Raw genomic sequence first — 13,337 nt, forward strand, 5'->3', positions numbered from 1 at the left:
AGTATATTAGTACTTCATGTTACTTAATTTTAGGTATAAATAATTAATTACGAAACTACTTAATAGATAATTTATAAATACTAACTTAAGATTTCAAGTAATCTATAAAATTGTTTAATTTGATTAAATTAGACAAAATACATTCGTATACAAAATATATTATATTCCTATAACTGTAAGTAATGGCATGGTTAAGCGTAACTATGTCCAAGTTAAAATGATTTAAAGCCATGGCCGCCAACCCACATATGTACGGCCTAGAATATTTAAGTCGGTTGCTTGATCCAGCAAGCATTCAATCTAAAAATTTAATTAAATTAGCTATTCAACATCGAGAAATAATTTGTGTCATAGATTACGCTTCTTATTAAAATGAAGAAGAATAATGAATAGGTGATTTGGATACATATATTACCTGTTCCTCAGGACTCAGATGATCATCACTTATAGTTGCTCGGGGTCGTTTAATGTCATCTTCTCCATTTAATATAGCAAAATATCGATCAAAATATTTGCTCTCGTGTTGATCCTTCAATTGCTCTAGAATAATTAAAGATGGTTTGATTCCGTTTAATTTTTTGGTAACAGCTTTGATCTTCTTCATGGGCATCCATTTTATGTCCGCGATATCATCTTCGTCTTCTCGCTGTTTTTTGTTTACATGTTCAGTCCAATTTAAGGGCTCATGAAGAAAAACATCCATACAAGATAGAATAGGACCTGTCTGGTTCCTGAGTGCTTTTAACGTATGTACCATTACAGATCGTAGAAGATCTTTTTCAGTGAAAGGACTGAGCAAGCCAAGAATTTGATGCGTTAAACGAAACGGCATTAATTCAGGAATTCTCAGATCAACACCGGCATCAAAGGCTAATCCAAAGTCGATTCCTAAACAACGACCTGATTCAACTGCGATCAGAAGATTTCCAAGATGTCGATCACCGATACCCAAAATCCAATGGGCAATGCACATGGTAGCAAAAGTAGTGACAAAATTTCGACGCATCACAACGAAGCTTTCTATAGATGGACATACTACTGTGAACGTTTTGCGCAAATTATCCCAACTGGTTTTACTTATAAACTCATTCATTTTCGCAACCACTTTTGCTGCGCTGTATTTCACTGTTGACTCTTTATATCTCTCAACTTGCTTTTTGGAGGGTGCGGCACTTCGAATCCATTCTTCATAATGTCCACTTATCGCTTCATACCGTTTTTCTTCTTCCGCAGATAATGTAAAGTGTATAAACTCTTGCAGAGATCTTGTATTGTCTATCCATTGTATTAGCCCCACCGCCTTAGATAAAGGAATCACCTGCATAGAGAAAATGTATTTATTATCTATTCTAATAAGAAACCAGGAAGTTTTATGCATTTGCGAACTCACCTGATACGTGTCGATAGACAATTGTCTCTGATTGCAAGCAGCATCGATGCGCAATGTTTTATTCATAACAGTGAACAATTGCTGTAATCTTTGGTCTTGTCTCAAATCTTCACCGAACTTCACTAGGAAGGGATACTCCTTTGCATCGTTACCAATCATAACGATTTGAATAGGCTTCCGAAGAGATTTGAGCACCTTCACTAAAGGTTCTAGCTTCATGATTTTGGCATGATACTGTGGCATAGGTCTCCTGTTGCCTGTGTACTGTCCAGGTATTTCGATGTCTTTCCCAGAAAATCTGTGCAACCATGGACTATAGTCCTGCAAATGCGTTTTATCTTTACGTTTAGCAAACGACTTCTTGATGTTTTCAATCATCTGGTATACAATTTGCTTGATTTGCTCAGGTTTTCTAGATTCTAATTTTTTTATTTGGTCTTCGTAGGTTTTGATCTCATTGAATATCGTTCCTGGTCTTAGATTGTGTTCAATCTCCTGCTTATTTGGATATACTTTCTTTAAAAGCATGCTCACGGCTGTAGCAGGCCCTTGCGATAAGTCCTTTAAAAACTGAAGGAGATAATACTGCAAATATAATTCTGGTTGAACAAGGTAGTGCATTGCCTGTAGAAACTGATCGATTTCAGATCTCTTGTAGAGCATTTTTCGAATTTCATAAGTTCTATTTTCGTTGAGGAGAGCAGGATTAGTTTCTACAGTTAAACGGAATGTATACATCGCAGCATCTGGATATGTTTCGACGATGCGTTTCAGGATGGGTATGATTAATGGTGCAATGGACGTTCCTAGATGTGAGAAGAGCTGGGCCTGCCAAGATAAGAACAACCAAGTTTCGATTGCTTCGCTTTCTTTCATAAAAATATTCTTCGTTTCTTCGTCCTCAAAATATTCAGATTTTAATAAGCATGGGAAGTAATGAGCTGCTTCAAGAGATCCATAGCTCATCGCTTTTAATGTGGAACGCACAAATTCTTTACTTATGTTAACATTACTGTTATCACATGATAATTTAGTAAAACAATACTTTGAAAGAGTGAAATAGCACTCCTGAATTTTCGAAGATGATACAGTACAACACTCTCTTAGTTGTTCTAAACTATAAGTGTTCAATGATTCTCTGATGACGGATACATCATTATTTGTAACATTAATTGCTTTCAAGATTACAGTATTCTTTGCTAATAAATCAGAAAATGTTGTGTCGTTCTGACTTAATTCTGCGATCTTTGAAGCTACTTTACTAACTTGTCGTCGAACATGTACATTTATCATGGGGTCGAGATCAGCCTGTTGAAGAAGATCGTGACAATATGTCCAAGAAAAAGTGTAATTGGACAGTTTCTTCTCCATATCTGTTTCAATCTCTCCATTCAAGAACTTCAGTTTCGCAACACTTAAAATGAATTGCTGTTCCATATCTATAGAGTAATTTGAGTTATTTCGTTCTATCTGGTACAAGTATTTCTTCGCGATGTATTTATTTTTTTGACGCAATGCTGCCTCAATCATTTTCAGTCGCATGTTGAAAGTTACTGTACACAATTGGTGGGTAATTCCACTCTCTTCCTCGTTTGGTACAGAATATGAATCTTCCTGAGTTTCATCCACGTTCCAATTCGATAATGCCCCTTTTAATGGCCCGTTGATAAACTCAATTCTGTAAGATGTTAACTTATCCCATGGAATGATGGTGTCTTGTACAAACGGTAGACTGCTGTTCCAAAACTTCAGAATGCCTTGCAAGTCATCCGAATTCTTCGCCGTTTTTAGTGTTATTATGAACCAGTTTACATCATTGATTATTCGCAGTTTTTGTAACAAATGTATCCTCAGTTGTGTAGAGAGTGGATGAAGTCCAAGCCACTGTTCTCTCATCTCATTCAATGTACTCAGTGTTGCGTGGCGAGCAGTTTCTATCTGATCGTATAACCAGAACATTGTTAATTCCCCACTAAAGAATCGTTTGAGATACTTCACTTTCTTATCATCTTTTAACCAGTCACGGATAATTTTCTGGACTGCGGGAAGATCAATGTTAGTCTTCGCGCCTGTCAATACCCTCACGTAGACCTCGAATAACCATGGGAACATCCAATCTTTCCATGGGTCATCCCAAATGTTCTCTATGTTTTCATTTAATTTATTGTGTATATGTGCGCCAACCTCATCCCAGCGACACATGTTACTTAAACATTCAAACAAGCCTTGAAGACAATGTTCTTTGACAAGTACAGAACCTGTTTTATAAGCTTTTTCATAAGCTACTTTCGCATCCTTCCAATTGTTAGATGTTTGGGCAAACGATGCTTCCTGCAATGGAAACAATGTTAAAGAAAATGGTAGAATAGTAAATATACACATAAGTGTATATCGCTTACTCGTATATCCTCATTGGTAATATGATTTTGGAAGATGCTAAGAACCACATCAACATCATTAATGGATTCGTAAAGGTTGGCTAACTGCAGCCATTCTTCCTGCACAGAATTAGGATCTCTATTTAAAACTTGTTGCATCTTTTTATCTTGTACACTATCGTTTCTTGCTCTCTTTTTAGGAGGTTCGGTGTCATTTTTACCATACACTAAATTTTCTTCTATAATAAGTGGACCAAGGAAATTCAAGCTATTTAATCTTGAAACCTTTGTAACAACTTCCGGCGAGCAATTAATTGCGCGAGTACTTTGTAGTATCTCTAAACTTACAGCTATCATAGAGTTACTTCCTTGTTCTATCTCTGTGATCTGTTTCAAACTATTGGCAATCTTTTTTACAAATTCGTCTCCTCTGGATTCTTTCAGTAACGAGCAAACGATAGAAACTGTCAAGTCTTTACAAATCTGTGAGTCCATCTTTGCCAATTGCTGCAGTGGTTCGATCAATGCTGAGTGGAATATTTCAATGTCTGGAAAATCACCTATTCTGTATTTTCTATACAATTTTACACTGCTTCTCTGACGAACAACATCTTCTTTTATCATTTCAGCACGTTGTATATTCTTCATAATTTGTTTTTGTCGCATGTTTGACGAAATATCAACCGAACTACACAAGAATCGTTTTGATTTCTTGTTGTAAGCAGGTTCTGGTACCACTGGTCTTTTAAATACGTCATCACTGCTATAATCAGCGGATATTGATATAGGTTCTTCATCGCCAAAAGTCGGTTCAAATTCTGGATCTTGTGTGGCCCGTAGCTCAAACTCGGCATTTGTGTTCGTATATGACGATGTATATTCAGAATCAAATGAATTTGTAAAAGAAATACTCATTTGAGTGAATGTTTCGTTCATTTTACTAGCAAGAGACGGAACAAACAGCGGAGCTTTCGAACCAAGATTTCTTGTTCTCCACGAAGGTGTTATTTTATAATCCCTGTAACAACAACCTTCGAACAAAGGTTCTTTAAATATCGTCTGCATATAATTTCTTGATTTCTTAGTGAGATCCAGAATCATAAGAAGTATAAATGGTAGAAAATTCTTGCCACCACCAGGTACATACACGTTCAAAGTTTCCAGTAATCTCTCTTCACAAGTGCGCTCTAGGTGTGCATCTTGAGTCCAAAAGAGTAGAATCTTCTCTTGTATTTTTTCAGTGGGATCTAATATGCCATTAAATAACATTTCTTTGCTGCTATCCATCAATTTTTTCACATCATCCTCGTCAGACGTATCTTCAACATATTTTTTATAAATATCTATAAATATATCATAAGCAGATTCTCTGTATTCAGAAGAATCATGTTTGGTATATGGAATCACCAAAACGGCTAGAGACAATAGATACGATGGTGGAACGATAGTAACTAAAGTATGAATGACCTGCAATGCTATCTTCTCGTAAGGTAAAACTTTGTTTTTTAATAGATCATGAAATTTTATCAATTCTAATTCTCTCAGTATCTGTTCTACATTTAACTTTGGTATACACTGCAAGAATATTTCTAAGCAATCTGATTGTCCCATTTTGTCCACCCTGAATATATTCGCAATAACAAATTCGAAATAAATTATTGCAGCGTCTGGATAACTTTTGCATAATGCACGAATACTTTTTATTTGTCTAGAAATGCACGATGATGTTTGCATCTGTCCTAATACGTTTCTAATTTCTTCAATGATAAGCCCCTTTCTGCTTGAAGTACTATTGTGCTCGTCTAAGTGCTTCAAGATAAAGCCAAAACATTCGCAACATTGCAAAATTGTTTCCTCATCATCTTTCCAGTTTTGTAGAGATTTCTGTAGAAACTCTAAGATATCATTTTTTTCGAGTATCTTGTCTGTCATTCCGTTTACCATACAAATTAATATCAAATATACTGTAGAGCCAGCTGCAGTTTCTATTTTCTTACTTAAATTCTGTGGCAATTCCAAACAAGTATGCCACATTTCAAGGATAATTTTTATCATATACAAGTTATATTTATAAACCGTTTTAGAAATCTCGTCTGTCTTGTTCACTACAGCTTTGTCGATCATTATTTCCCATAACTTTTGTGCAATGATTTTCTCATCAGTTGTGTCAGGTTGAGCTACACTTTGCCAATCTATTAACATCTCTATAATGTCAGCAATTACATAGTTCAACGGTTTTCGTAATAAATACGAATGGGTCAAACGTATTATTGGCTTTAGACAATATTTTGCATATGGTTTGAATACGGTTTGCATGTTTAATACAATTTTTAGCAAGAACAATTTAACGTTGTCGCTGCCTGTTGCATTACAGAACAGTTTCAACCATGTTGGTATTATGAAATCATTGTCATCAGGTACTACAGATATTTGTTGTGATACTATATGATTCAATACACCACAAATGGTTGCCATGCATTCATGATTATTTATTTCGTCGCTTTCAAGCAACACACTCATGCTTTCTTTTGTGGTATCTGTATTGTTAACATTGTTGCGTACAACTGCTTCATTATAATCATAAGCATCTATGTCCTCGTTCAAGGAACAGCAAGTCAAATCAAAGCTATAAATATAAGAGTTTTGTGCAGAGATTCCTCGTTGCTTCAAATTCTTTCTTATGTTAACCAATTTCTTATAATTTTTCGGATACTCCTTCAAAGTTTGTTGAAGATTATACTGCTTCTGACTATCTACAATGTTCGCCCAGATCAGTTGTTCCTTCTTTTTATTCTCAGCAAAGATGCTCATGTAGGCATCTTCATCTATTTTTAAGCATACAACTGCTATGGAAAAATTGTATGCAGAACAATGGAGCAATCTTATTATCTCTTTGTGTTCTGGATCAATTGTCTTGAGCATACGTACACGCAGTGCGTTACTGTATAAATTTCTCACTAATTCTTTACCAGTTACTACATCATCAATGGCATTTTGTGTAATGACACTGTCAGGATTTTCTATCTCCTGTATGTCTACCTTCGCAAACATAATTCCAACGAGATCGTAACAGCCTATCTTTGATACTATCAAATGACTGGTATCTGAACTGCTGCCAATAATTGCTTGCTCAATAATAGTGTATATTGCACGGATGTTATTTTCAAAAAATGTCCGTATCTCGGTAGTTTCACAGAACTGAAATAATGGCAGAAGAAATTTTCGTAGTATGTCGAATCTCTCGTTTATAGTCATGTTCAAGTTTAAGAATATTTTGTATGCTGCCTCCAGAGAATTTAAAGAATTTGTTGGATTAATGGAATTGAAATATTTCTTCAGATACTCTTCAGTTTTTTCATTGCACAGATGTTCAGCGATTCCAGCAGCAAATAAAATTATAGATTTGAATACTACAATTGATTTTGTCACGGTAAGCACTCTTAACAACGTCTGGAAACAATTAATGACTTTTATAGCTTTCACATCTCTTTGCGAGAAATCGTTTGGACACAAGGCAATCCTGTCCCTTCGCAAAGCACTTAAAATGGCAAACAATTCTGGTTGGGAATCGGACGTCATATCGGTCAAACATACGAGGAAATTCTGAATAATCTTGGTCTTGTCATTTAGATCATTACTTTCTGTTAATTGGTTCAATATCCATATGTGAAAGTCTTTATTCAAAGACTGCACCTCCATTGGATTTTCCTTCAAGTGTACAACAATCCCATAAATGCTGATTATCTTCTCTTTCCTATCTCCTAAATTATTTATAGCCCGTTGAAAAATTGTAAATCTCTGAATTACAGCATTCACTAAGAATTTCCTGCTTTCTTGTAATTCACTTTTATGACGTTGCACGAAGAGGAAGAGTTGCTCGGTCAATGTTAGCAATAATGATGAATTCATTTGCAGCAGGGTGTTCAATACTTCCATAGTCTTCTCTGCATCCTTCAACATGTATCTAAAGATTTCGTTTTTAAACAGACGTAAAAAGTACATTCCATCTTCAATTTTTTTGAAGTCCCATTCAAGCATTGTGTCTTTTCCAATTAATGTGATAAGCGTTTCTGTTATTGATGTCTGAAAAGGATGGTATGTTTTAGTGATTAAACTATTGATTTGCCAATTGTGATTTTAAATCAATATACCTTGTAATGGATGAGAAGCAATTCCATTAGAATTTGCAAATATTCCATTACTGACGCTTTCATATTCACGCAAACTAGTTCACCCATTTGTTTTCTTGCTAGAACATTAAAGATACGTGTGATTTTATCGCCGGGTTGTTCTATTGAATAAATTCCCTAAAAATATAGCAATTAATATTTAAAAGTACATTAATGTAAAAAATTAAAAAAATATGATTAATAAAGATTACATTGTACATCTGGCTCAGAATATTATGTTGTTCCAAAAATTTTAATCCACAAACGTACTGTTTCAATTCACTACAGCTATCTGTCCTGAAAACAATCTTATCCAAATCAATGAAACTATTTATATGTTTTTCCACGTGTACAGAAAGTTCACATTTTATAGAATTCAGTATGGTATCATCACCCTTTCGTATTATCGATTCTATTAAATTGTGCATAATTATCGAAAGTGATTCAATACTTTCAAAATTGATTGTCTCAAATCCTACAACTTGAGGGCACATAATACATTTTGAAATTAGTTCATACAGATCCTTGCACAGGAAGAAATCTGGCACATAATTTTCCTGAAATTGTAAAATGAAACAATTATCTTAAGGGGAATGCATTCTTGCAAGCTTAAAACAACTATTGCCAATTTAATCTTTTTAGAGCTTACAAGGTTCCATGCCTCTTTAGAAATAATTTACTTACATTAGAATTGAGAAGAATTTGAAGAAAATCAAATATTGTTATTATTAGTTTACACTGTAACGATTGTAATTCTTCAAATTCTGTGGATAGCACCACTATGCTATCATCATCTGTTTCGCTTTTAATTTTATTGACTATATAAACGAAATTTTTTGCGCTATTAAAAAGTATTTCATTTTTAGCATTTGTCTTCGCGAATAAATATTCTATCTTCAATAAATCATTTTTTATCAGCCAAATATAGCAATCCAAACTTCTCAGGAGAGGTAAAATAATGCTGCAAGAAAGACTTTCAACCTTCGAATTGAGATCGCCAAATATTATTGCATTAAATGCATCGTTTCCATGCTCATCAATGAAATTATTTATCATTGTTGTAATCGAATTGCAGTCTTTTAAATGTTCAGAAAGTTTAACCACCAAGTCCATGCATTTCGTCCTGCAAGAAAGGTTTATGCAACCGCATTGAGAAAGCAGCCAGTACACTGCATCTGTTAGTGTGGCTTCTTTAAATTCAATTGGTAATTTACGTTTATTATGACGTGCATTCAATAAATTTTTTTTTGCAATTAATACTCTTTCAACGTGATCGAGTGCAACCACAATTGAGGGATCGTTACAACCATCTAAACTTTTCACAAAGCAATACAAAATTTCTAGCCAGTACATTGAGACAATTTTATCGTCTTCTCGTAATATAGTGTAAAGATGATTGAAAGCTGTTGCAGCTGCTATTCGTTTAGACAAAGATGGATGAACCGCAAAGTTCATCATTTTATATAAGACCTCATCAATGTTCGACTGAGTTCCTCTGTCGTTGTTAGACTGTTTTATAGACCATTTAGTAAATTCGGCCAAGCATGCTGCGGAAAATTCTCTGAGCGAAGAGTTTGAATCATTGTTTAAAGCCTCAAACACTGAATTTATAAAATAAGTAGTCGCTAAAGACTTGAGCATAAATTTTGAGCTCAACCAGTGCATCAACTGCAGCATCAAAGGCTGAAAAATTTGCCTTGCCGCTTCATCATAATCACAGCCTAGTTTCAATAGAGCTGGACATATTATATTATATAGGGGAGCGAATTTATCCAAATTTGATTTCGATGTTTTTCCTAGAATCAACATTACCATGGAATGAAGTACTTCACAGGCTATTATTTTTGTCCGCCTGTCCCCTGAATTTTGAGCCAATTGAGTCACCCTTGGCAAGATTTTATCAAAATAAATATCCACTTCTGTATCCGACAAAGACAATGAATATTTAAGTAAGTCCTTCTTGTCCCAAGTAGCTCCTATATTCATGGATTTTTTATACACGAAATTTAGTAATATATCTGTGTCGAGCGATGCAATAAATAATAATACTCTCATCTGAAATCTTTCTAATGTTTTTTCATTGTCTTTGAGTACGATGCGCTTGATAACTTTCCGCTGAGATTTTATTATATCTTGTGACATTTCCACACAACTTTCTCCGCTGTTCAAATACGGCTCCAAGAACGGAATAATTTCTAGCAAAAATTTCGTTTTTTGTTGATCGTTTGAACGGCTTGCCCATTTTTCTAACGCACACAATGCAGTCCAAGCTATTTCAAAATCACTTAAACCCACAGTTAAAGCTATTTTAAATGTTGAAATGGAACTATCCAGTATACGTTCTATGTATATCTCAGGTATATTTAAAATTAAAGATAAACACGTTGTTAGTAATTCACCGCTGAAGGTGGACATCAAATTTAATATATTAATGAGATATTTGTATAATAAATCTAGTGTCTCTACTTCAATCTCGCCTTCGGTTAAATTAGAAATATGTTTAAACGTTGCGTACACTAATTTATAGAATCCTGATACAAGCGGATATTTGTAAGAGGTATTAATAAATTTTAATATGAATTTGTGCAAAGTGTTCACCAACAAAGAAGATTCCAATTCATTAATGATGTCAACATACAGATCAACAATATTAATGAACATTCGAAAATCTGTTGCGTTCTCGGCAATATGCGAAAAGGTTGCGTCTGAGAATATGTTATCATCCTTTACTTTCGTGTTTAGATTTAATTTATCAATTAGCGCGATGCATACATGCATCATTGAATCAACTACGTCCTGTATAATGCGTTCATGTCGTCTGTATCTTCCTGGTCTTGTAAGTTGTATCCATAAAGGTAAATAGTTTTTGTAACACATTACGCGCTCTTCAAGGTGTTTTAATTCTCGTTGTAATTCCGCGTCGACGTATAAAGTATGAGAACAGGTCCATATAATTCCATTGTAGTCTAAATAAAACGAAAAAGAAAAGTTATTGTATTTACATAAGTAACTATACAACATTGCAAAACACTTACTTAAATTATATAAAAATTCTTCTAATAAGGCTTTACTGACTGTCCCAATATTAATGATCGTTTTTACCAGTGAATAAATTGCAGGCTTTTGACTAACTATGGGAAGTTCAGGGAATTTTTTAACTAAAATAATGCTGAGCTTTGAAATTATATTAATCTGATCAATTGATATGTCAAAAGCATGCAATATTACTTCAGACAATGCTTCTTGGTAATAGTAAATACTTTCCAACTCCAAACGCTCTAAATTTTCTCTGTAAAAATTGGTACTAAAAGTTATTAAAATATCCTTGATAGTATATCTTCGATTTTGAAGACAATTAAATAACTGGAGGTAGACAGTATTAAAATTCATACCTTGAACAGACTGGCACAGCACAATGAGCAATCAGAGAAAACATTTCTAGTACATCATTATTTGTAAGATATATTTTACATGGAGCAGCCATTTTACTGTATCCGTATACTACAAAACATCTGTTTGCAATTACTTTTGACTTATTTTTCAGTTCTTCTTCGAAAATGTTTTTAAAATACTGAAACATTATTTTTTATTACATTCACTTAGAACATTTATATTTAATTAAAATGTTGAATGCGAGATTTACCAAAAATATAGCTCTATCTTCTTCAGAAGTTTTGACTTTTAATGTATTTCCAATTAATTGATAAAAAGTCTTTAAAGCATTTTGTCCACATTCACTGCATTGTGCATTCTTGTCTCCAGCAAACTTAACTAACAGTTCATACCAATATTTATAATCAGAATAAACAAATTCTTGAAAGAACTTCATATGACATGACAATAAGTTGATAGCAGATCTCATTGTAACTTTCTTAATTTGATATCTCTCTGGACGACTAAAATCTTTAACCCAATTATACAGTTCTTTGACATATTTTTGTTTAAAATCATCTGGAAGTATTTCCAACAAATCCGAAAAAACATCGAAATATATTTGAAATATATCATTTGATATTGTACTATGTGGATTATTCTGAAATCATAAACGAAAGAATAGGTGTTTATCCATATACAGTTGTTCTTTAAAATTATATACCTGTTTTATAAAGTCATTTCTTAATTGTTTGAAGGTTACAATCGCATTTTTTTGTATTTCTGGAACTTTTGGTGTATTCTTTGTAATTTTACCTATCATACAAAATAATATACTCCTTTCTGAAATAATAGAGAACTCATACATGAAATCATTTATACAATAAAATTTATATAATAAGATTCACTTATAATAATAAACACTTACCTTTTATGTCTACTATGCGAAATAAATGTACAAACTTTTCTACAGTTTCCCCTAATCCAATTTCATGTTCACCAAATAATTCAATTAACTTATTAAAAGCATTGCAAGCTGCTTTTTTGATTACTGACGAGCATTTTACTTCAAGTGCTCTTTGACATATATTCTGAAAACACTTTGATTTACATTATATTCTACTTACATTGTTTATTATATAAAACATAATAAAATACTTTAGTGACAGCAGTGTACGGCACAAATATTTCAAATAATTGTTCTATAATAAATTGTAGCAGATCAAATGCACCCTTAATTATTGAATCAAAACCTTTCTCAAGCTGTGATCCATTCAGTTCATTTTCCAGAAACCGAACAATACCATCATGTTTATTAAAAAGTAAAGATAATGCCAATTCTGAAAGAACAACGTAAAACATTAGAAGGCTATATTTTTATTGTAAATTAATTGAAAAACATAGTGAAAAGTAAAGTAGTATTAATTGTTTATCCATACCGCTGTCATCCTTCGATAATTTTTCAAAATACGTTCTACTGTTACCTAATATTTCTACAAGATCGTCTTTGTTTCTATTTTCAACAGCCCTTGTGAAAATATTCATAAACGTTTTAAACGAATCCATATTTTAATGGTATATTAAATACAATATAGACCTTTGTACAAACTCAATAACCATACACATCATTTAAACATATGGAAATATAAAAACAACCGTAGTTAATTATTTAACCAAATTTGTATATATACTTCCAAAATTTAATGTTTTGTTTATTCTTTGAAGTTCAAACTTCAACGCATTATTCCAGAAACGAAACTCTAACTGATTTTTACAACTCAATTTCTAGAGTTTACAAAGGGCAATCTCGCTTTACTTTTTAATTATTTTATATTGTATCTATCTTCCTCTTATAAAAATATATCTGCAGAGCCTCTTTCAAACGCGATGTAATGGTAAAAACATTTTTTAAAGTGAAATCCAATTTTCATTTGTTTATATTTTGTAAATGCCGCGCTTTTAATTCTTGATCCTTTATGTACGGTGTCCCCCTCTTTTTACCAACGTTACAAGATTACTGTACACTTC

The 13,337-nt window shown here is 33.2% G+C and overlaps 1 protein-coding gene across 1 annotated transcript; it reads right to left on the reverse strand.

The window, feature by feature from the left end:
- Window positions 1-11: 11 nt before the first annotated feature.
- LOC144469808 (DNA-dependent protein kinase catalytic subunit) lies at window positions 12-12,987 on the reverse strand. Its single transcript, XM_078180471.1, has 14 exons — window positions 12,749-12,987; window positions 12,468-12,649; window positions 12,238-12,400; window positions 12,034-12,152; window positions 11,581-11,970; window positions 11,330-11,508; window positions 10,973-11,226; window positions 8,622-10,903; window positions 8,150-8,494; window positions 7,920-8,075; window positions 3,790-7,851; window positions 1,391-3,721; window positions 416-1,318; window positions 12-300 (listed from the first exon to the last, which is right to left on the reverse strand). The coding sequence occupies exons 1-14, from the start codon at window positions 12,873-12,875 to the stop codon at window positions 223-225; spliced, it is 11,571 nt and encodes a 3,856-aa protein (XP_078036597.1). The 5' UTR covers window positions 12,876-12,987; the 3' UTR covers window positions 12-222.
- Between the last annotated feature and the right edge of the window lie 350 nt (window positions 12,988-13,337).

The sequence above is a fragment of the Augochlora pura genome, chromosome 5 (genome assembly GCF_028453695.1).
Source record: "Augochlora pura isolate Apur16 chromosome 5, APUR_v2.2.1, whole genome shotgun sequence".
Lineage (NCBI taxonomy): Eukaryota > Metazoa > Arthropoda > Insecta > Hymenoptera > Halictidae > Augochlora > Augochlora pura.

Bases quoted from the DNA above. Each gene is read 5' to 3' on its own strand.
- LOC144469808 (XM_078180471.1), bottom strand. From the start codon at position 12,875: ATGGATTCGTTTAAAACGTTTATGAATATTTTCACAAGGGCTGTTGAA. The intron at 11,971-12,033 runs GTATATAATTTT...TTATGATTTCAG, and splicing joins GAAATGACTTTATAAAACAG to AATAATCCACATAGTACAAT. The intron at 8,076-8,149 runs GTAATCTTTATT...CTATATTTTTAG, and splicing joins TTCTGAGCCAGATGTACAAT to GGAATTTATTCAATAGAACA.